This window comes from Martes martes (genome assembly GCF_963455335.1).
Source record: "Martes martes genome assembly, chromosome: 14".
In the NCBI taxonomy this organism is placed as follows: domain Eukaryota; kingdom Metazoa; phylum Chordata; class Mammalia; order Carnivora; family Mustelidae; genus Martes; species Martes martes.
Genome location: NC_137902.1, coordinates 11,330,934 through 11,354,126, shown reverse-complemented (window position 1 = coordinate 11,354,126; position 23,193 = coordinate 11,330,934). Strand labels below are relative to the sequence as shown.

Below are 23,193 nucleotides of genomic sequence, written 5' to 3'. Positions count from 1 at the left end.
TTGTTTTTATAGGAAGGAGCGGCAGCAGGCACCCTGCGCGCAGTCCCAGTCCAGGGAACACCCACTCGGCTCCACGCAGAGGGAGGGAGTCTGAAAACCGAAACCGGCCCAGCGCTCACCGACGACGCCCTGCAGGCTACCCGCCCAGCCAACCAGTCTCGGCCCGGGAACACCCGCCTGGGCCGCCGGGCGGTGGAGGAAGGGAAGGGGTGGGGGAGGGGCGGCCGGCCGAGGCCCCGCCCACGCCCCGCCCACGCCCCGCCCCGCCCCGATTATAGCCGATGACTCAGGGCGGAGCTCCGCATCCAGCCCGCTCGCCGCCAACTTCTCTGGATAGGACCAGAAGTTTCTAGCCGGCCAGTTGCTACCTCCCTTTATCTCCTTCCCGGTTGGCAGCGAGGAGGCTATTTCCAGACACTTCCACCCCTCTCGGGCCACGTCACCCCCTCCTTTAATTCATAAAGGTGCCCGGCGCCGGCTTCCCGGACACGTCGGCGGCGCGCACCGCTCTCGATCCGGCCGCGGCCAGCGAGCGACTCGGCGCCTGGAGGCCCGGCACCCCACGACTCGGCTCCCCGCGACCCGGCACCCCGGCGGCCGCCCCTCCGGGCAGACCCCGATCCAGCATGAGCGCTGCCACCCACTCGCCCATGGTGCAGATGGCGTCCGGCAACGGCGCCGGTGACCCCCTGCCCCCCGGCTGGGAAATCAAGATCGATCCGCAGACCGGCTGGCCCTTCTTCGTGGACCACAACAGCCGCACCACGACGTGGAACGACCCGCGCGTGCCACCCGAGGGCCCCAAGGTGAGCCAGCCTGCGCCGCGCCCCTGGCCGGCGGCCCCCCTCGACGGCGAGCGGTAGGGGCGGCTGCACCGGGCGGGGCTGCGGGGACCTTGGGCGCACCTGCCGGCGGACGCCCGCGCCCGGGGTCCGCCTGCTGCGCCCGCACGAGCCCCCGCTGCGGTCTGCCCTTTGGTCCGCGTCGGGGCGAGGGGGAGGCCTCGGGGGGAGGGGACTCCCTCCCCCGGCCACGTTTGGTTCCCGGGGGTCGGCCCGGAAAGTGCGACCCGCGCGGTGGCCCCAGGTGCCGTCCCGCCGGCCGAATCCGAGGAGCCGAGGGTCGGGTGGCTGGGGCGGCCCAGGGGCCGGGAGGGACGGCCGGCCTGGTCAGCTCCGGAGGCCCGGGCCAGGCCCCGCGGCGGCTTCTGCGGCCGCCCGCCCACCCGGGCTGAGGTCCCGGTTTCACTGCTGTCGGCGCTCGGGCGGACGCCGTGGGGGGCCACTCGCAGCTTGGGGGGTGGTCTCGAAGGACTTTTGCCTCCTCAGTTTCCTCAGCTTGGTCGAGGGGCATCTTGACTTTATTGTCTCGGGCACAGAGTGACTCAGGGGCTGATGTAAATACATTTGTCCCCCTTTTTGTATCTGCAGTTAAAATTGTATTATTGTTTGAAACGGTTTTCCGTAAGAATACATCCGGTATGATTTGTTGAAAATAAGTTGTTCTTCTCCCAGGCAATTTCTAAAGATATGAGACTGTCTCATGGTTGACCATTGGCTTAAGACATTGCCTCACACTGGCATGAAAGAATTTTCTTTTTTTAATGGCATCCATTCCCTTCCTTGTTATGGTATTAAGATACCTAGGATTAGGTTCTAATACACAAATAACTAATGCAGAAGTACTTTTGTGAACGCACCAGAGGTATGTCTCATGTACGTATATGCAAAGATATATGCTCTTTAACTCTTAAGAGCATGAAAGTTTGGAAATAGAAATTTGGAATCAGTATGATTACAGCTAAGTGTGCTACACTTCCAATTTTCTATAAATTTGAACTATTTTAAAGTAAAAAGCTTGGCAAGAAAGACATACACTTAAAGAAAGGGTCCTGTTACGCTGTCTGGGCAAAATTTTTTTTAAAAAGCCATAAAGAACTGGTCAGTTGTTTTGAAGATTTAAAAATTCACAAAATTAAAAGTACGTTATAAATCATTATTTTAGGAGAAATATTTGTATCACCCACTTTCCTTTGTATACATTTTTTAAATTAAAAATATTGTTGAGAGCCTGGTGCCCAAAAGTGACATGTTGAACATTCAGCAACTTACATTTATGAGAAATTAATTGTATATTTTTATCTGAAAATTAGTACAAGAGTATGTAATTAGCCAGGATGGGCATAATTATATATACTTTTTTTGTGTCTGTTCAGCCCATAATTGGGTGAAACTGAAGCACATTTCAAACCAGCCCTGTTCCAGCATTCTGCATGGATGTAGATTTTTGGTGTGGTGTAAAATTGTAATTTCTCAAGTCCTCCTTCATATGGAGACAGGGACTGTCAGGATCTGCCAGCACCCTTTGTTGTGAGTGAAGGTCAAGTTTGAACATAGCCACTGTAAGTGTAGCATAAACCCAGATTGCCAACACTTTGTTTTTAGAATAAGACTCACCCAGCAAGCTGAGATCTTTGTGTACCCATCCAGTGGATTGGTTAGGCTGTGGTTTCATAAACCTTTTTAAAGGGGAAAAAAAACAGGTTGAGTTACTATTGTTCTCGACAAATAGAGAAAACAGCTTCTAGATCAGATGTCTGATGCCAGAAAAGTGGATTTGAAAATTAAGTCAGAGTTTTGAAGTTGCAAGGCCCACGAAGATCTTTTTAGCTCATCCTCTTCCTTTTACTGAGAAAGAAGCCCAGATAGTTCAAGAATGTTTCCAAGGGTCACTCAGCTGGTGCTAATAGCAAGGAGAACTACACCAGAAGGTCCTGATAAGCGACCGGGTCTCTGCTCAGAAGAGGGCAGAAGTGTCTAGAACTTTTGTGAAGCTGCGAACTGTGCCGGCTGGAATATTTGGTTGTCTTTGTGTCCTCCCGGCCCCCAAGTGCTGCGTGGCTGACCTCTGTGCTGTGATTACTTGGATGGCGATGACTGGATGTGGTAACTCAAGAAATGAGTTCTCTTTACCAGGTTAACTACCGGAGGTTTATCAACATGGCGCCAGAATTTAAGGAGAGTTCATTGGCTCTTTGGGCTCTTTGGGCTTCACGGCTTTCATACCTGTGTTTTGAGATGCACAGAACATCTGGGTGACTAATTCAGTTTCACTTCCATGAATGGCATCTTCCTCCGAATGAAATACAACGGAAAATCCTTCAGTATTGTTTTATATTAGAAACTGGCTTCTTAATGCGTAACAAGAAAGGGCCCTGGCATGAAACAAAGGGCGATTTTGGAGGAGCTGAGCTAAGAGGACCCGTCTGAACCTCCTTATCTTCAAGAGGAGATGCCATCAGTCAATAAAGCACCATTTGCTAAGCATGAAAAAACAGAGGAAGCCCTTTTTTGGTCGGGGGGGGGGGGGGTGGGAGTGTGGGGGAGGGGAAGACCGCCTCTGGGCCTTTGCAGTCTAACCTTGTTGGTAAAGGAATGGCATTCAGGGAAAGGAAGTGACTAGAACTTGGTGTTTCAGTGAGTCTTGTTCTCTGTGGTTTTCCAGTTGGTCTCCCACAATGCCCTGAGGTAGTGAGAGTGACACTCTGTCCCTAGTTTTACAGAGGGGGCAAGTGAGAGCAAGTGTCTTGCCTTTTGTTGAAGAGGCAGGGCGGCTACAGGCTAAGACTTTGGGCTTGATCCAGCTCCGCTCCAAGCAACTGGACCTCCCCACCTGCAGTCTTCCTGGATGCCGATTTTCTGAGCACGTGGGTTTGCCACTAATCTCCTGGCAAGTTCATTCCGGTCCAGGCCCCTTCCCTGGCAGAGAGGTTGGCGCTCACTTTGGAGTCTGAAGATATGCAGCCCCACCTCCCTGTTATCCCCCCAACTAAACAAAGACCAGCGGCTTTGGGGTGCTGCGCTGCTCTCTCACAAACCTTCCTGGCACCAGAGGGAGACCCTTCTCCCTCCACGAGCAGGGCTGTTCTAGCTTTGCAGATCTTGGAGGTCACCAGCACAGATCCCCAAGGCCAGCAGTCTCCTGGGAAGCCTTTTAAGAACATGGATTGTCAGCGGCGTCATCCCCCTCCCTACCTGCCTCCCGACCCTCCATGTTTAAATCAAATTTCTCAGGGTGGGGCCCAGACATCTGGATGTCAGAGAAGTTTCTCTGATGATCCTGATTTTGCCAGACTGGCATTTGGGAGCCAGTGGTGATCCCATTTTGTAGGGGGAGGGGAATTGCAATTTAGTGCCCACCTTCCTGCAGATAGGCCCTGGCATCCCTCAGGCTGGGCCTGCTTGACATCTACGCTGCAGATCCTTTGCCTGAGGCCCCATCGTCCTTCTTGGTCAAACTCCCCTTGTACCTGGCTTGTGCAAGTGTGAATATGGGGGTGGCATTGTCCTGAGTCTGACTTAGGGCAGTCCCGAGACCCTCCTGTACCCCAGAGAGAAGTGAGCCAGAGCATTTCCTTCCTGCTTTGCCCTCCCACCAGAATCTCCCCGTAAAAATCTGACCGATTACACTTGCGCCCTGGGAGAGAGATGGAGAAATGTCCTTTCAGAGGAAATTGGAAACGTTTTGACTCATGACTGAAGTAGGGAGACCCATTTATTTTCTGCTCCAGGTTTAGCAGAGCCTCCTGAATTTTCTTAAAGATGAGATCATTCTGCTCTTTGCAGATCGATTGCAAGCTCTTGGGCCTCTTAGCAGAATCCGAGCACGATCAGGAGATGAGTGGCCATTCTCTCTCCTTTGTATTTTCTAGCAAGTTGCATGATGGGGGAACAAATTCCTTTGCAACTGATGGACAGGGATTTGTTGGGGGGAGGATGAAGAGCATGGCCAGAGGCCTCAGATGTCTAGCTCATCCAAGACCTTCATTTTACCCTCCAAAGAACAGGCTGTGTTTGGCTTATGCAAGAACTGAACATAATTCGCCCCTGTTTTGTAGGGTAGATTTGCCCTTTACTATGGTAAAGCCGGTACCCGGGAACTGTGGCGGCATTTGACATTAGCCAGGGCCAAGGAGGGCTTAGCTGCCTGATGCTCTTGGGGCTGGTTGTGAGGGGGAAAGCTTCAGACCACCCGTGAGGCTTGATCAACCCTGTCCTCCTGTCCTCATTTTTGGAATGACACACGGTCGCTTTATATAAGGCACTCTACATGTTTATTAGTTTCTCTTGACCTTTTTAAATGGTCTGGTGTTTATCGTCAAAAATAGGAAACCATGAATAACCCAAACCCACTCTTTCTCCTTCGCATTTTTGCTGCTTTAATGTTGCTCTTAAATATTTAAGAGATCTTACACAGGAAAACTGGGAGCAGAAGGCAAAGGCCTTGCTTATCAGGAACCTCTGAGGACCCATTAGTGCTGATGAGCACTGAGGAAGCCTCTGTTAGCCTGATCGTGGAATTCCCGAGCCCCTCCTAGCTCCCCATTGCTGGTTAACGGAGTCTTGACTCGGGCTCCTCTTCTGCCTCTGATCCCAAACTCACAGCTGGACTTTTGAAGCTAAACCCCAGATCCTGTCCTTAGCAAATGTGGACCTTGCACCTCACTGCCCGCCTGGCCCTGTGTGACTGTATGGGATGTCTGGTGTTACTAGGTCTTCACATATTTCTGAGAAGATTTCTTCAGGGGCCTTAGAAGCTAGGAGGCTTGCAAAAGCTTCATGAGAGAGAATTTCTTTAGGATAGAATGAACCTTATTGGTTTTTTGTTTATCTCTGTATACACACACACACACACACACACACACACACAAAACATGCATGTGCTCACATACCTATGACAAATGCTGGTTGGGTACTTTACAAACCTTATTTCTTTAAATCCTCAGAACAGCTCTCTAAGATGGAAACTATTAGGTGCATCTGAGGCCTGTTGGCTGTGGCACCATGGAAAGACTGTTGTAGCCAGAGGTTTTACCCTCACCTGGGGCAGAGGGGTCAGGAGGGGTGACAGATAACGTTGCCCCCAGTGGGCCTGGCTGCTTCTTAGAACTCCTTTATGCTCGGAGCATCCCAGGCACGGCCCCAGTTGGTTACAGACCACTCGTTTCCTGAGCCTGTGTCTGAACTTAGGAGATGGGCCCAAGTCTCCGTTCATTCATTCCATCCGAAAGTTCCTGAGCTCCTGCTCTCTGCAAGTCATGGTGTTCAGTGCCTCTGGAGGACAGGTCTGTCTCCTTCCATGCCATTCTCCGTGCCGCATTTCTTTTTTTTTTTTTTTTAAGATTTTATTTATTTGTCAGAGAGAGATCACAAGTAGGCAGAGAGGCAGGCAGAGAGAGTGAGAGGGAAGCAGGCTCCCTGCTGAGCAGAGAGCCCGATGTGGGACTCGATCCCAGGACCCTGAGATCATGACCTGAGCCGAAGGCAGCAGCTTAAACCACTGAGCCACCCAGGCGCCCCTACTCCGTGCCGCATTTCTGACATGAACCTCTCTCCAGTTGAAAGTGGGCTGTCTCTCCTCCAGACTCCATGTTACTTTGATTGGAATCTTTCTTCCAAAAGGCGCCACTTGTCTGCTTTGCCTCGGGCTCTAATCCCCATGGGCTGAGAGTTGGGGTTCGGGGGACTGTCCTCTTTCTGCCCCTCAGTGCCTGGCAGGGTCTCCAGTCTCAGTAAATGATTCTGTGTGGAGAAGGGTAAAACCCGGGCCGGGCTCCGGAGTGGACAGGCTGGTAAAAGGAAAGCCGCCCTTATTGAAAACTGAAGTGCAGGCTGGAGCCCAGAGTTAGTGGAAGTTGCTGGAAGCCTTCTGTCGGTTTTTAAGCACTGAAGTGTTGTCCTGGGCTCCCCAAGTCCCCCAGGAGCAGGTTCCTTTTTACTGCATTTCTAAATGGCCTCTTTTGCACAAAGGACTTTAGTATTGATTTTCTAAGTCATCCTTATGAGTCTGGAGAAGCTCTTTTTTGTCCCCACCAGCGACACAGCATCTTGGAGCAGACGAGCTGGAGAGGCTCAGAGCTCCCAGCAGCCAGACGCCGCTAGTGCCCAGCTGCACTGAGAGCAGCCTCAAAGGAGTCTGTCTCTCTCTCTCTTTCCCCATGTGGCTGGCAGTAAGACCAGACAGTGCACAGTGAGCTTTCTTATTTACTGTCCGTTCAGAAAAGCCCAGAATTACAGATTGCTCACTGCCTCCGTCAAGTGCCTATAAATGGAGTGGCTGCTCCAGAGCTCCCAGCACAGAGCAGTGTCCCCAGCAACTGAGGGGGGACTTGCCACCGAAAATTCCCGAGCATCCTGGTGGAGAACAGCCATTTCCTATTTTGAAATCACGTCCTCTGTGTTCATTGAGGTCCAGTTGTAGATTTCCACCCCCCGTCACTTTAAAGATTCTTCTTGAACCCTGATGGATGAGTGAATCGTTAAATCCAAACAGCAGGATAGGAAAGACCCTAAGTGTGCAGAAGGCAAGGCAGCCATATCACTTTTTGAATCTTCCAAATTCATCCCACAGACCCTGAGTGTCAAGAGGGGGACCAGCTCTCGGGCCAGCTAGAGCTGGGTTTTCTCCCTCCGGAGGCCCCACACGGGGCGCTAGGGGCTGTGGTGACTCAGAATTGAGCGGAGTGCCCGCCCTCCGCCCTCTCGCAGGCCCTGCCTCAGCCAGGCAATGACTCAGCACCAAGCACTGGCTCCCTGGCCCAGAGCACACTTGAACTGAATGTTCCAGGTCTTGAGCCTCAGCCCAGCTGGACCGGGCAAAACTAAATGCTTTCTCCCCTGCTGCGGTTTACCCTGGGAAGAGGAAGAATTTGAAGACATTAGCCACAATTACTATGACAGATTATATAGGTGGGGAGGGAATAGTGAAAGGGTTAACACATCCCTAGCCTCGACGTCAGACAAACCTGGGTTCTGGTCGTCTCAGATGAATCAGTCATCCTCTCTGAACCTCAGTCTCCCCTTCTGTAAAATGGGAACACCACCTTACCTGTCCAGCAGGACTGCGAGGATCAGGGGGATAGTGCATGGAAAGTGACGAGTCAGGGCCCGACCGGACATGTGTGTTCAATCCATGGATAGAGTCACAGCCTCTGCTATGAAGTAGGAGGGGAGTCACCACGCGGCAGACAGATCTGTCTGGACATGGGTCTTTTGGCTCCCAGGTAGGCCTCAAGTCTTTTTTCTCAGAAGCAAGCCTCTTACCCCCTCGTACTATCGTAGCTGGCTATCTTTTGACTAGTATTTGGATGCCCTCAACACCCTTGCCTGGGGTTCCCATGCCCCACCTAATTCGGGGACACAGCAGCGGGGGTGAGGAGGTCAGATGAAGGCCACTGGGCCTTCTGGAGCCTCAACCAAACCGGCAGCGCACGGCCCCAGCCAAGTTCATCCCTCATCCCTCAGCCAAGACAGGCCAGGAGACTCTGTTTCCTGGCCTCTCCTGCATGGGGTGGTGTGTTAACCCTTAATCTTGACTCCCTTAGGGGAGTGTCTCCCTCCACATCTCTGTACAGACCCCAGGGCAGTTGCCAGGCAGGAGTGAGGTGCCCCGTCGGTGTTGTGGGGAAACTGAGTCACGTTAACTAGGGACTGGCCATTTGCACAGTTGTTCTGGACCCAGCTCTAAGAGGGTGGAAATGTCACTGCAGGTGGAAGGGGGAGGGGGGTTTGCTACTTGCCACCACCCTCGTGGGGGAGTGTGGTTGTTGGAGGAATGCCTTGAGCAGCTGCGTAGGGTGGGGAGGAGCATCCCCAGGAATTCCCCTCAAGGAAGCTTCCCTTGGTTAAAGGGGCCCTTGCCCTCGCTGCGGTTGGTGAATTGGAGATTTGGGTGTGTGGAGGGGGTGATTTTGTACAAAATGCATATCTAGGGAAGCCCTGCATCCTGATACCAACAGACACTTGCAGAGCTGGTGTCTAGCAGATGGTAGAGCCTCGACATTGGTCGGCGTCCCGCCTTCGTATGAGGCCAGTCCTTGAGAAACGCAGGGACGAAGCACGAGGGAGCCTCTTTATGTAACTTCATTTGCTTCCTGGTACGGAAATGTCAGGTATTTTTCCATCTGTGATTCCTGATTTCAGATCCTTAGAGCAGGTGTCCCTGCTCCTTTTTTCTGAAGAGGAACTAGGGTTTTCATTTCCCTGAAGCCGTGAGTTCGGGAGCTGGGCATCGGGTGACTGGGGTTCTCTCTGGTAACTGCCGTGTGACCTTGGGCCACACCAGCTGCATGGAATCCTTGAGGAGGGCTCTAGAGGGTGGGGGAAACAGGGAGCTGGAGGCTGATGCCGAAATGCCAGCTGTGGTCTGCGGTGCCTGGTCTGGAAGGTGCCCGCACACCCTGCTGGGGGGCACACTGAGATTGTTGGCGAGACGCCAGGGGGAGGTTCTGCTCCCGCACAGATCCTCCTGCCCCAGCCTGGCCCAGGCTTTCTCACTAGGACTCAGGGGGAGGAGTACAAGGAGCCACGGTCAGTGCAAGTTGAGTGTGGATTGGTCCTCGGGGCGGGTCTCTTCAGAGTGGCTGGGCTGGGCCTTCTTGGAGCAGGATGGGAGTTTAGGGCTCGGCCCCTAGAGTGTTGGCTGTGTTTGATTCCAGATTGTAAAGCATTAGCTACAGTTCCCAGCAGAGAAAATGGCACCCTTGCTATTTCGTGTCCTTAAGACTCTCGGATAAAGAGGCTTCTGACTCTAACAGGGTTACTACCCACTGGCGAGACCACTGAGATTTTAGGCATTGTACGCTTTAGGCTCAACCAACGAGAAGATCCGGGTCTATCAGTAACCATTTGTGGAATGAAGGAACGTGATTGTGTAGGGCTTGGGGCGGGCTCAGTTTACAAAGCCTTCCTTATGCCTCATTTCACTTATATTTTGCAAAAATGCCTGGGAGCTGTGGGGATTTTTACACCTGGAGAAACTGAGTCTCGGTAGCTGGCAGTCCTGTCTGAGGGCACAGAGCTGGTGAGCAGTAGCGGGGGAGACCGGAGCTCAGGGTGACAGCTTGACGCCCGGGGCTCACGCGGGTTCATTCCTGCTTGTTTGGACACAGCTGCAAAGAGAAGAGGCGTTGAGTTTCATCCTATAGAGAGCTTTCCCCAGTAGGAGCACATGGGGACACCTGTCTCAGTGACCCCAGGATAAAGGCTGTGCTCTGGTAACGGGCAGTGAGGTCCACCCGCCAGCCGCCCTGTCACTGGGCTGCGTCCAGACATTGTGGTGAGCACAGACTCTTGTCTTACCAGCAGCACCGTACACGGGCTTCTGAGGAGAAGGATTTTGCCTGCCGGTCGGAATTTGCCAGGTGTGCATTACGTGCCCAGGCTTGGCCGGAGGGAGACCCTTCATCACGGTGCGGGGGGATCTCAGTTTGGCTGAGGGACCCATCAAATTGGCCGTCATACTTAACTCGTGTCGAGGGCCCGAGCATACCGAACAGAAAGTCTTGGAAGGATGTTGAAGCTCAACTGTGTGTGCTTTAGAAGGAAGTTTTTCTTTTGTTTTGTTTCCTGCCTGCTGGAAGGGAGCCAAGCTACCTAATTTCCATCCAGGCCACGGACACATGGGAACTACGGGATTCCTGCTTTCCTCCATCTTGTTTTCTTTGTTTTAGAAGTTTTTGAAGTGTCATTAGTAAAAGTCAACACCCGACCGTTGTGAAAGCTCTTCTGGCCTCAAAACCCAATTATAGGATGGGTGTCCTACTTGAGACTCCGGGGTTGTGGAGGTGGAAGTGCTCCGGGGCAGCCCTGAAAGTTAACCTCCGCTCCTCGGACTCCTTTGGCTCAGCCCACCCTGGTGGGAGCTGTGCCTTGTAGGTGCTGAGAACACTTTGGAGAGCGCTTTGCCATGGAGTTGAGGTTGGGGGTTGACAGGGGCTGTTTTCAGGGTTCAGAGGCCACTCAGTGAACGGGGAGCCGATTGTGGATAGGTCAAGGCAAACCCTGCTCCCCGGCTGTCCCCAAAGCCGCGAAGGCAGTGAAAGTGCAGCATCCGGCGCAGTGGTTGGCATATGCCGGGGTAGCTACCCAAGGGCTGGTGTTCTTGCCCTGCTTTCAAGGCACTGGGAGTCCTGGGGTGCCAGGGTGGCACAGTCAGTTAAGCACCCAATTCTTGGTTTCAGCTCAGGTGTGATCTCAGTGTCGTGAGATCGAGCCCCAGGTTGGGCTCTGCACTCAGTGGGGAATCTGCTTGAGATTCTCTTTCTCTTTCTTGTCCTCTGCCCCTCCCGCATTCGCTTGCTCTCTCTCACTGAATAAGTCTTTAACCAAAAAAAAAAAAAAAGGCACAAGGAGTCCTTCCGGGGGTCAGTGGCCACCTCTTCACTTGGGACATGAAACATTGGGACACCTTGAATCCCAGTGACTTCCGTTTTGATTTAACAGAACACAGTTAAGAGTGGTCATTTTTAGATTTCTGTGACATCAACTTTTCCTTGTTTCTGAGCTCAATGTAGATTTTTAGAGCTATCGGGGACCTTGGAATAAGCGTCATGGAGATGCCAGAGCAGGACGGAACTTCACGTGGATCAGTGTTTCTCAGTGCGGTCCAGGTTGGGCTTAGGGTCTGCATGTTCCTGCATTTTCTGGGTGCTCCTGGTGCCGCCTCGAGTCAGAACCACGGCTTCACAGAGTATCCGGGCTTCACCTTCATTTTATAGCTAAGGAGAGTAAGATCCAGAGAGGGGTTTATGAGCTGCTTATGTAACACACATCTTTAGGGGCAGATCCAGGATTAGGACTGAGCCCCATCTCTTTCCACATCTCCTAGCTGCCCCCTCAGTGCCCACATTGTTATAAAAACCAGCAGCAAAGCTCTGGTGCTCTTAGGAGTGCTTGTAAGCAAGCAAGACTTGCCTACGTCCAAGGTCTCACCCAAGCTCAGAGTCTGACCCCAGGCTTCTCTAATAATAATACCTTGCACTTAATAGGGCATATTTTGGCTCATCTGGGGTAATTTTCTCTGCTTTTTATCCTGCCATCTCATGGAGTTGTTGAGTGCTCTGAGATACATCTCAGGATTTTACTGTGGTGCAAAGCAAGGGAGAAGAATGGACCAATTCATTTTATAAATGAATATAGTGAGATAAGCAGTGAAAGTCTTGTTTCCTAATCAGATCTTGTATATATGGATTCCTGACGTCTTTGCCCCAAGATAATGATGAGCTGAGCTGCCCTGGGAAGTAGTTCCTGGAGTGCTGTCATTATACCTAAAGAAACTGCGGGGCGGCAGGCGTTGAGGAGGGGAGGACCAGCAGTGGCCTGCCTGGTCATGTGATTGCCCCTTCCACCCCCGAGGCCTGACACCAGGAGTGGTCCCTGGTCCCCACTGAGATCGGAAGGGGGCAAGTCATGGTCCAAGTCATCGGGAGTGCTTGCCTTAACCAATAGGCTTCCAGATGTGCTGGAACTTCTTAGGGGATTGAGGAGGCGTGTTCTTCTATTCTGTGAGAATCGTGAACTTTTGTCTCTTTTACATTTGTCTCTTTTACTTTTTTCATTTTATTTACTAATTTTTTTAAAGTAGGCTCCACACCCAGCTTAGAGCCTGGCAAGGGGCTTGAACTCATGACCCTGAAATCAAGATCTGAACTGAGTTCAAGAGTGGGACGCTTAACTGACTGAGTCACCCAGGTGCCCCATTTTGCTCATTTAAAAAGAAATGTCTTTTTTTGTTAGATTGTGATGAAAAGCACCTTAGAAGACAGAATGGGCCATTGATCCCTTTCGGGTGGTGCTTTCTGGTTGGTCAGCTCGGAAGCACCTGCTGCTGAGAGGAGTCTAACGGGAGCCCCGGAGACTCTCAGGGGAGGGGCGTCAGCGTCCCTCTTAGGGAGCTTCGTCTAGGTGGGAGCTTCGTTGCTGGTTTAAATTATTCATTCCCGTACAAGTGCTCAGTCTCGCACTCTGTAAAGCCGATGTGGCTTTTCTGCTTGCCCCCATCAGTGTTTTTCTAAACAAAACCCCAATCAGACTGGAACGGGAACGTTCTTTTAGATTGAGACTCGTGAGGAGACATGGGCTTCTTTATTAAATGGGTCAACTCGCGCAGAAGGCAGCGTGCGGCACATCAGGGCCTCTAGCCGCCCTTAACCCTTGCAGCCGTCCGCACCATCGTCCCGGGAACCCCAGGCTCAGGACTCGGTTTTGGCCATGGCCCTCCCCCTCGCTGCTGCTGTCCTTCCAGTCCCGGAGGCCTCTCCGCTCTTCCTCCTCCTGCGCCCCTCCCTGGCCACCCTTCCCTTTCCAGGCCGTCAGCCCCTGCATTGCCCGCCCTTCCTTACTCTCATCCCGGCCTCCTCCCCTCCTTTCCCCCTGTGTCGGGTTTCTCCTTTCGGTTCCTTCTGTCTTGCCGAGGCCTCTCTCGTTGTCAGCAGCCCTTGGACCGTGGATGTGAGGCCTCTGCGCTGTGGCCTTACTTTTGTCAGCTCAGCACTGACCTTCACGTGCTGTCCCCATTCCCTCTGCTGCTCGGACTCCCCAGCCCTCCTCCAGTGACCACAGCTTTCCTCCACCAACCAAACCATCAAGACCAGGCACTTCTTCCCAGACCCAGGCGGCGTACTGGCTCCGGGAGGCAGACCCCACTGTCACCTCCTTGGGCAACAGGAAGTACTCTTGCTTCCTCCCTCCTTCCTGCCCTCTGGCCTGTGCCTTCCCTTTTCTCTCGTAGCTGTACAGAATCCATTCAGTGAGATGCATACAATGTGCAGCTCTTGGCAGGCCTGCCATGCCTTCTGGATCCAGGGGCTTCCCCCAGGAGGAGCCAAGCCTCAGCCAGGTCCATCTAAGGTTTCCAGGCCCTGGAAGGGGCTGAGCTGGAGGCACAGCTAACAGCCGGCTGTGCGGGCCTGGTGGGGTTGGCAGCCTGCCCCTGTTAAAATCGGATCGTGCAGGTGGGATGCGGAGGGGCTGGGCGGTGTGGGGGTTCCTGAAGTGTGTGCCTTGATAGGTTTGTACGTATGTATCTGCCTGTTCACCACCTTGCAGAAAAAGAACACTTCCGTCCTCCCAGAAGGTTCAGCACCCTCCCAGGGACTCCCATTTCCCACGGGGCGGCCCCTGCTGTGAATCTTCCGTCAGTTAGCTTTGTCCTTGGGTTTTGATTCCTTTGACACTTTGCGGTCTGTGCAGCACGATTGTGTGCCTCTCTAGGACAGCCCCATCCTAGCTAGAAAAGCCCATGCCTGGCCCCCATTGACAGAGTCTCCCATGCTTTCCAGCCGGTTTTGCTTCCTGTATGTTTCCTGCTGTCTCCGACTGTCTCGTAAGCCCCTAGTTGGCAGGGCTCGTGCGTGGCTGGTCTGGTAAGCCCACAGTCCCCAGCATCTGGGTAGCTAGATGCTCCCAGGAGGTGGTCAGTAGATGAGGGCTTCCTAACTGCCCTGCCCAAGGATTGTACGGATAGCTGAGGCCTTTTGTATGTGGCTGGGAGGGAATGGTGAGCCCCCAGGCAGCAAGCAGGGAAGATGCCCAGGACTCGTCTGGGCCCCTGCTTCAGGCTGGAAGGAAGAGCGCCCCAGCGAGGGGATCACATGCCGAGATGGCGGGTTAGGAGTCAGCACCGAGTAGCGCTGGGTGTCCTCGGTGCCTCTTGCTGCTTCCCTCCTGGTGCCCATCTCCCAGCAGGAACTGGCTTCTTAATGGGAGGCCTGAACCCACGGCCTGCTCTTGGGTGACCTGAGAGCTAAGCAGGCTAAAATAATGCCGCCACCCCGAACACGTGGGTATTCTAATCTGAGAGTGCCTGTCTGCTGGTGTCCCCAAGGACACAGCGACACCCTTGCCTCTCCTGTGTGCGGGAGGCCCAGGGCTGGGGCGCAGCAGGAGGGAGGCAGTTGACAGGGTCTGAAAGAGCTAAATTCCAGGGCCCACCACCGCTGCCTGTTGCACACAAACACAGAAACAAGGCAAAAGTACAGTGGCCTTTCCCTCACAATGCAAATCAGCTTTCCTCACTTGTGACTGGTTCTGCGACAGTGAGAAGCAGACCCGGCAAGCTCCCAGGTTTTCAGGCTTTGGCGTTTGTTTGCAGGTGGGAGAGATACGTCCTTCAGAAAGGATTATTCTCCTTCATCGTTGACTTAGCCAGCTGTGTGTGAGTGGCACAGTTCCATAGCGTCCTCCTCTGGAAAGGACCCTCTAGGAGGGTCAAGACTGGAAGCCTTGGGGGTCCCTGACTTTGGTTGCTCAGCCCCTGGTGAGAAATGACATTGCCCCGTGGGGGACTGACCGGCCTTGTTGTCTGAAACAAGATCTTTCTCTGTGGTACATCTGGAACTTGGCCTTCTTAAGGGTCCCAAAATAGCCAGGCGGCTGAAGGGACAACCTCATGAGAGGACACGAGAGGGACCCCAGCCACTCCCCGCCAGAGCAGCCTTTGTTGGCATCACCGGACCAGCATAATTCATCCTCCGTAATTTGTTCTCCTGCTGCGCTGCGTGTGTGTGCCTTATCTCCCTTTCTTGCAGCTTGTTCCGAAAATGTCCCTGGGTGGGCAGCCTCGCCCCACTGCCGCCTCTCTGCAAGGCTGTCCAAGCTGTGTCCTGTGTTTGGGTCCAGCACAACCCCGTGTTGTTAGGAAACGCTAGGACCTTTGAGGAAGCGGGGAAGCCGGCAATAATTTAGTGAGTTGGACTTGACTCATCCTCGCGCCTTCTGATCTGCGTCTCTGATTTGGGGGCAATCAGTGGCTCTCCTACATACTGCTGCCAACTGTCACCCATAAAAGAAACCTGTCCGACCAGTTTCAGAAATTGAGACCTCCCTGTGCTTAATGGACACTGTGGCTCGCCTGCTTTCTCTCGATGCCCCTAACTCGTAAACTGCTGCCCGTGCACCAGCCTTGTAGTGGAGAGGATATCTGGCAGACGCAGAGGGTGCCTGCCAGCAGCCTCGCCCTCTGGGCTCAGCTGGCATGGCTGATGCCGGAGGTGGGGGAGGTGCCCAGGATCACTGGGGAAGATGGCACTTAGCACCATGTTTTTGCCTCTTTGGGGTGTTTTCTTCCCAGTTCCTAACCAGACTGTTTCTCCTTTCTGTGTTGCAGGAAGCACCGTCCTCTGCAAATGGCCCTTCCCAGGAGGGCCCCAGGCTGCTGCCCGCTCGGGAAGGCCATGCCGTGTACCCCCAGCTCCGACCAGGCTACATTGCCATTCCTGTCCTCCACGAAGGCACCGAGGGCCGGCAGCCACGCCCTTCCTTTGTCTGTCCCCAGCCAGGAACACAGCGATTCCGAACCGAGGCGGCCACAGAGGCTCCTCAGAGGTCCCAGTCACCTCTGCGGGGTGTGGCGGAAGCCACCCAGCCAGATAGACAGTGTGGACAGGCGGTGGCAGCAGCTGCGGCGGCCCAGCCCCCAGGACCCCACAGACCTGAGGTAATTCCAGGTGTATTCCAGGGCTGGTCCCAGACTCTGGGCCAGACACCTGCTAACATGCAGGCATCTGGGCCCTGCCTGCAGCAGCAGAGGTCACCCAGCAAAGACAGCGGGACCGCCCGCACAGCGTCCCCCAGCATTTCACGGGTGTGATAGGATAAACTGCTTGGTCCGAATGCATGAAGGGGGAGGGGCGGCATTTCTGGGCCTGGAAGCCTGGCCTTCTGCTTCCTGATCTGGTGCTCTGTACTCCTCCCGCTCTCCGTGTCACAAACGACTGCTTGGAGCTGTGCTGATAGGAAAATGAGGCGGCATACCTGCCCACACAGTGTCCCGTGGTTTAAAAGGAACCCAAAGGGGCACCTGGGTGGCCCAGTCAGTTAAGCGTCTGCCTTCAGCTCGGGTTGTGACCTCTCAGGGTCCCGGGATTGAGCCCCATGTCGGGCTCCCTGCTCAACAGGAGCCTGGTTTTCCCTTTTCTCCTCACTTGTGCCTACTGTCGTTGTCTCTGTCGCTATCTGTCTCTCTTTCCAATAACGAAATAAAAAATAAATAAAATCTTAAAAAAGAAAAGGAAACCCAGAGTAGAATCGGAAAGTCAGCTGTTCGACAATAGGATTTTATTTAAGCCTGAAGCCCATGCTTCAGTACACTAATAACCAAAGAGTTCTTAATCCAGTTCTTAGCTGGGATTTGAGGGCCTGTGGACCCCAGTAGGATTCCCAAGCAGTAAGCCCTTCTGGTTTTCCCATCTGTAGACTGTCTGGTTGTGTCCCCTGGCAGTGTTGGTGAGCGCGGATGCTTGCTCTGTGTCTGTGCCCAGAGTTAGCCTTGCCTCCTTTGGCTCTGTTCTTGTCCTGTCTTGAAGGAGTACCTGTATTTGTAATATTTTTGTTGTAAAAAATCAGAAGTGACATATTAATCAGAGAAATCTGAACAGGGTCCTTTGAAGCCAGCTGGGGAAACACCCACCTGTTTTTCTAGGCGGTCCACGGGCTGGCCTGCTTCGGGCCATGCAGGATGTGCTGCTCCCCGTGCCCAGCGGGATCCCCTGTAGACGTCGAGGAAAGGGTTAGAGAAAGAGGTGACATCGGTAACAACAGGAGTCACAACAACACAAGCAGCGCATTGAGCACTTCTGTGCATGGCCACAGATGGTCTTACTGAATCTTCAGCTCAGGAACAACGGGGCATTTTTCCCCATACTTTAGATTCTCAAAAGGCCATCGAGGGGCGCCTGGGTGGCTCAGTTGGTTAAGTGTTTGCCTTTGGCTCAGGTCATGATCTCGGAGTGCTAAGATCAAGCCCCCCCCATGGGGTTCCCTGCTCATCAGGGTGTCTGCCTCTCTGCCCCCCAACTCCACTTTTATGCGCTCTCTCTAATTAATTAATTAATTAATTTAAAAGAGGCTATTGAGCTGGCAAGAATTGGAATGCCCCTTGGCTCTAGAGCCCCGAGTGCTAGCGGTACATTTTGGAGATGGAAAGGTTTCAGGAAAAGGTCCGAACGTGTTACCCTGAGCAGGCACATGAAGGAGGCAAGGTTGGGACATCAGGGCAGAGGGTCACTCATGCCTCTTCTCTCTGTGTCTTGCAGCAATCCCAGTCTCCAGCTGCTTCGGACTGCTCGTCCTCGTCCTCCTCGGCCAGCCTGCCCTCCTCCTCCGGCAGGAGCAGCCTGGGCAGTCATCAGCTCCCCCGGGGCTATATCCCCATCCCTGTGATACACGAGCAGAATGTCACCCGGCCGGCGGCTCAGCCCTCCTTCCACCAAGCCCAGAAGACCCACTACCCAGCTCAGCAGGGTGAATACCAGACCTACCAACCAATGTACCCCCGGGTCCCAGGGGATGACTGGGAGCCTCGGCCCATGCGAGCAGCATCCCCATTCCGGTCCCCTGTCCGGGGTGCATCCAGCCGGGAGGCCTCTCCGGCCAGGAGCAGCACACCAGTGCATTCGCCGTCGCCCCACCGTGTGCACACCGTGGTCGACAGGCCTCAGGTACGGAGTCGGTGTCCACAGCCTGGCTCCGGCAGCGGCTCTCCAGGGGCTGAGGAGCAATGTGCAGGCCCCCCGGGCCCTCCGCGGGTCCTAACTAGCTCACACGTGTGTTCCTCGGGGAAGTGAGAATTGGCCGGTCATGCGCAGAAGTGCAGGACGGGTGCTGGGAACGCTCAGTACTTCTGCAGCTTCTGCTCATGGGTCATTGAGGCTGCCTTCGGGACAGAACCTCCGCTGCCTGGGGACAAATAGCTCGGCCCCGTGTCTAAAGTCACTCACACACCGGGGACCCGGGCACCTTCGTGCCCACCACATTTTTTCAGGGCCCTTCAGACCCCTTCCACACCCCAGCCCCAGCCTCGTCTCGGGTATTCCAGGCAGCTCGTCTCCTTCCTCACAGAGAGCCCTTCTCCACTCCGCAGGCCCTTTCTGTTCTTCCCACCCCTGTGCCTTTGCTCATGCTGACCCAGCTCCCTGAAATGCTGTCACAGCCCAGGTTCACCCTGCCCTCTGGGGACCAGCCAATCTTGCCTCTTCTGTGAATCCAACTCCTCCTCCTCCTCCTCCTCCTCCTCCTCCTCCTCCTCCTCACTGCATCCCGTCACAGGCCCTCATGGCTGGGTGTGGGTTACTCTGTGCATTCCAAAAGCGTTCATCTTACCTGTTCAGCTCTGAGCTTAACGACAGGGACCTGTCTTACACCTCTCTCCTTGGGGGTAAAGGACCACGTTGCCTGACTGATGATGGGCTGGCTGGCTGGCTGGGAAACCTTCCAGCCTGGTAAAGTCCCAGGCACAGACCTATTCATCCTTCAGGGCAACTTGTAGGGCACATCCTGGAGGAGGAGGTCATTCGTTTTCACAGCTTATAGTGTAGCAGAGCCTTGAGCAGCTCTGGGCCTCCCAGTGTAAGCAGCTGAATTGGTTCTCTGCCACGTTTTTAGAAGGAAAGCCCCTCGTAGGCAAATGCGTGGGGTGTCTTACTATAAATGGTGATAACATCCTCCTATGTTTCTTTTTTTAGCTTCTTTATTTGGAAATAATTTCAACCTTACAGAGGAGTTATAAGAATCATACCAAGAAACCCAGTATACCCTTCATCCACATTCACTGTTAACATTTTGCTCTGTTTGCTTTGCCATTCCTTATTTCAATGCATATCATCCATGTGGTTGGTTTGTTGGACATTTAATTGTGGATATTGTGCCCTTTTATCCATCAATAATTCAGGAAATATTTTCCTAAGAAAGACCTCATTCATAACCACCGTCCAATGATCAGAATCAGGAAACTTAACATCCTTATAACATTGTCATCTGATACCCAGTCCACTTTCAAATCTCCTTGATAGCGGTTTCCCCGTTCCAGGATCTAATCTAGGATCATGAGCACTGCATTTAGATATCCTTTCTCTTCAGTCTCCTTCAATCTGGAACAGTTCTTCGGACTTCCTTTGCTTTCGTGACCTTGACATTTTCAAAGTGTACAAGCCGTAGAGCAGCCCCTCTTAAGAGTTCCTAAAGTCATTTTTCTTACTGAGAGAGCATTTTAAAACTCAAAATGGGGTGTGTGGCTGGTCCCTGAGTGTTAAGAGCCAGAGCTGAGGACATCCACATTGGCAAAAGAGGACTGGTGAAAAAGGGGGTTCTTGGCACTCAGATGGCTAAATAGCAGCCAGATCCTAACTTGGGCTCAGGAATCCCAGGAAAGCATGTCCATGTGCAGAGCCGGAAATGCTTCCCCTCGTGTCTTTCCCATATAGATCCCAGAATCGGTGAAACAATATTTAGTCTTTTCTTCCTTACCCTTGTTTGTGGGGCCCTCCCTTTTAGCGTTTGTTCAAAGATCTCTTTTTGAAGGTTTGCAAAGTTTTGATTAACAACATTATAGCGGAATTTAGTATTTTAAATTAGGAGTATTTTAGAAATCATGTAGTCTAACTCTTCTTCCCCAGTTGGTGAAATGAGGATGCGTGAAATTTTTAAAGGGGTTTGGCAAAAACACTAATTAGGAAAGCTATATGCACCCCTGTGTGTATTGCGACATTATTCCCAATAGCCAAGATAAGGAAGCTGCCCAAGTGTCCATCGATAGATGAATGGATAAAGCAGACGTGGAGTGCATATACGCTGGAATATTACTCAGCCACGAAAAAGAGATTTCAATCTTGCCGTTTGCAACAACACGGATAGACCTAGAGGGTATCAGGTGAAGTGAATAGTTGGTAAGAGAGAAATACCATATGATTTCACTCATACGTGGAATCTAAAAAAACAAAACAAAAGAGTAAACCAAAAAACCCCAAGCAGACCCTTAAATCCAGAGGATAAACTGATGGTTGCCAGTGGGGAGGTACATGGGGGATGGGCAGAATATGAAGGGGATTAGGAGGTACAGACTTGCAGTCCCAAAGTCACAGGGATGGAGTGAGGTGTAGGGAATACAGTCAGTATCACGGGAACAGACAGCGACTGTGCTTACTCAGGTGAGCACCGTGGGATGTGTAGAGCTGTCGAGTCACCGGGTTGTGCTCCTGAAACGAACAGTGTCGTCTGTCCACTCCACTTCAATCAGGAAAGGTGGGGGTGAGATGTTCACTGAAATGCTAGGAGAGCTAAGATATTTGTTTTAAGTACAGCTCATTCTAGAAACTGCCGCTTGCAGTTACCTTAAAAAACATCTTGGCCCATGTAGCCAGGAGTCAACACGGGAACACATGGCCGAGTGTTGGTGCAGGGGCGCCCCGCGACATCCTCCCAGAGCTAACTATTTTGGGCATCGTGCTTATTCTCAGAAAAATACATCAGTCTGGGCAGAAACCACGAGGCTGTCGTAGATTTTAAAAAAGAGCAGATTACACCTTTTCCGAAACAGGACGTGGGATTGTCCTCCCCGGAACAGAGACGGTCCCCCTGGCGGCAGGGAGAGGTTGCGGCAGTTACTCCCCCACGGCTGCCTCGCCAAGATTCTGAGTCATGCAGGACTTTGCTTGGAGCTAAGCTAGCTCGGCAGTCAGCGAGGTTTTGGTGAGCAAGTGTTCATTTTTGAAAACTGTATTGGTTTTGTTTTTGTTGCCCTAAGAATACCATCTACAGAAAAGTTCAGTGAGCGGTAACAGACGCACAGTCCAGGGTGATGAATGGAAATGAATGGTTGTGTCCCGTACATGATCAGGATGTTTTCATTCTATAACTGTATGTGGTTGACTTCGAAAATCTCTGCTACTGTTAAAGCCATTCCCCAGTTTTCTTTCTAGTCAGTAGTACTCGCCACAGACAACCGCCTGGGACTCTCAGCCGGTTATTAAAAGTATCTCTGTGTCCTTGCTTCTTTTCAGCAGCCCATGACTCATCGAGAATCTTCACCTGTTCCCCAACCTGAAAACAAACCTGAAAGCAAGCCAGGCCCAGTTGGACCAGATCTCCCTCCTGGACACGTCCCGATTCAGGTGATCCGCAAGGAGGCAGACTCGGCACCTGTCGCCCAGAAGCCCCCACCCGCCTCAGAGAGGGTGGAAGTCAAGGTTCCGGCGGCTCCGGTTCCTTGTCCTCCCAGCCCCACCCCGCCTGCTGTCCCCCCGCCCCCCAAGAATGTGGCTGCCCAAGAGGGGGCAGCCCCCGGCCCTGCCCCCGCGGAAGCCACACCTCCCAAACCAGGGGAAGCGGAGGCGCCCCCGAAACACCCGGGCGTGCTGAAGGTGGAGGCCATCTTACAGAACGTGCAAGGGCTGGAGCAGGCCGTGGACAACTTCGAAGGCAAGAAGACGGACAAAAAGTACCTGATGATAGAAGAGTATTTGACCAAAGAGCTGCTGGCGCTGGATTCGGTAGACCCCGAAGGACGAGCTGACGTCCGTCAGGCCAGGAGAGATGGTGTCAGGAAGGTTCAGACCATCCTGGAGAAACTTGAACAGAAAGCAATAGATGTCCCGGGTCAAGTCCAGGTTTATGAACTCCAGCCTAGTGCCCTTGAAACCGATCGGCCACTGCAGGAGATCATGGAGATGGGTGCCATGGCAACAGACAAGAATAAGAAAAGTGCCGGAAATGGAGAAGATCCGCAGACAGAAAGCCAGCAGCCGGAAGCCAGAGAAGCAGCAGCTGCAAACCCAGGCAGCACCGACACGACAGACACAGCTGGAAACACAGCCGCCCCGTAGTCCCCGCCACACGCAGCAGACCCCGGCGCTGGGAGCTGCTGGTGTGCGTTAGGGAATTTTAAGTTGCATGCATTTCAGGGACTTTAAATCAGTTTGTTTTTACTATTCGTAGGCGCTTGGTACACAGTAACTTGGGTGGAGGCCAAACACACTAATTAAAGGGCTAAAAGGAAAATGATGCTTTTCTCCTGTATTCTTATTCTGTACAAATGAAGAAGTTGCTTGTTTCAGAAGTTTAACCCCACTGCTTGTTGTTGGGGCCCTTTCTGTACACGGGCACCACGTTTCAGCCGTGGTTGTAAGCTGTCTTCGTGGAACTCTGGACCGAAGGAGGCTTTTGGCTGGTGGATGGGGTGTTGATTTCCCATCGCACAAATATGGAACCCATTTTCCAGAAACAATGCCCTTTTAATGGGATGATTCTCTTCATCTCATAGCTAAGATAGCTAACTTTAGATAGAATAAAATGTGCAAGGAGCCCTAGGAATATCTGTATGTTGGATGACTTTAATGTTACATTTAAAAAAAGAAAATAAAGTAATAATATAACTCAAGATGGTTTGTGTGTGTGTGTTTGTGTGTGTGTGTGTGTGTGTGATTTCTGAAGTTTGGATGAGCGGCAGCATCAAGACTGGGTCTCTCTGGCCTCAGTAGCGGTCCGTGGCAGCTGCGTTTACAGGCCGGCTCTGGGATCCATGAGCTCTCTCTGGGTCCGGCTCGTGAGAGAGTGAGTGACCGTCACGTTTCATCCTCAGGTC

At 52.8% G+C, this 23,193-nt stretch overlaps 1 protein-coding gene across 2 annotated transcripts; it reads left to right on the top strand.

Moving 5' to 3' along the window:
* The first annotated feature begins 327 nt into the window (after positions 1–327).
* Positions 328–22,951, top strand: BAG3 (BAG cochaperone 3). 2 transcript variants are annotated; one of them, XM_080822477.1, is made up of 4 exons: positions 328–806; positions 15,946–16,275; positions 17,873–18,277; positions 21,617–22,951. In XM_080822477.1, the coding sequence occupies exons 1-4, from the start codon at positions 627–629 to the stop codon at positions 22,433–22,435; spliced, it is 1,734 nt and encodes a 577-aa protein (XP_080678603.1). In that variant the 5' UTR covers positions 328–626; the 3' UTR covers positions 22,436–22,951. The 2 variants fall into 2 exon arrangements, with proteins under 2 accessions (XP_080678603.1, XP_080678602.1); XM_080822476.1 differs by having other exon boundaries at positions 21,614–22,951.
* The last annotated feature ends 242 nt before the right edge of the window (positions 22,952–23,193 follow it).

Bases quoted from the DNA above. Each gene is read 5' to 3' on its own strand.
- BAG3 (XM_080822476.1), top strand. From the start codon at position 627: ATGAGCGCTGCCACCCACTCGCCCATGGTGCAGATGGCGTCCGGCAAC. The intron at 807-15,945 runs GTGAGCCAGCCT...TCTGTGTTGCAG, and splicing joins TGCCACCCGAGGGCCCCAAG to GAAGCACCGTCCTCTGCAAA. The intron at 18,278-21,613 runs GTACGGAGTCGG...GCTTCTTTTCAG, and splicing joins CCGTGGTCGACAGGCCTCAG to CAGCCCATGACTCATCGAGA.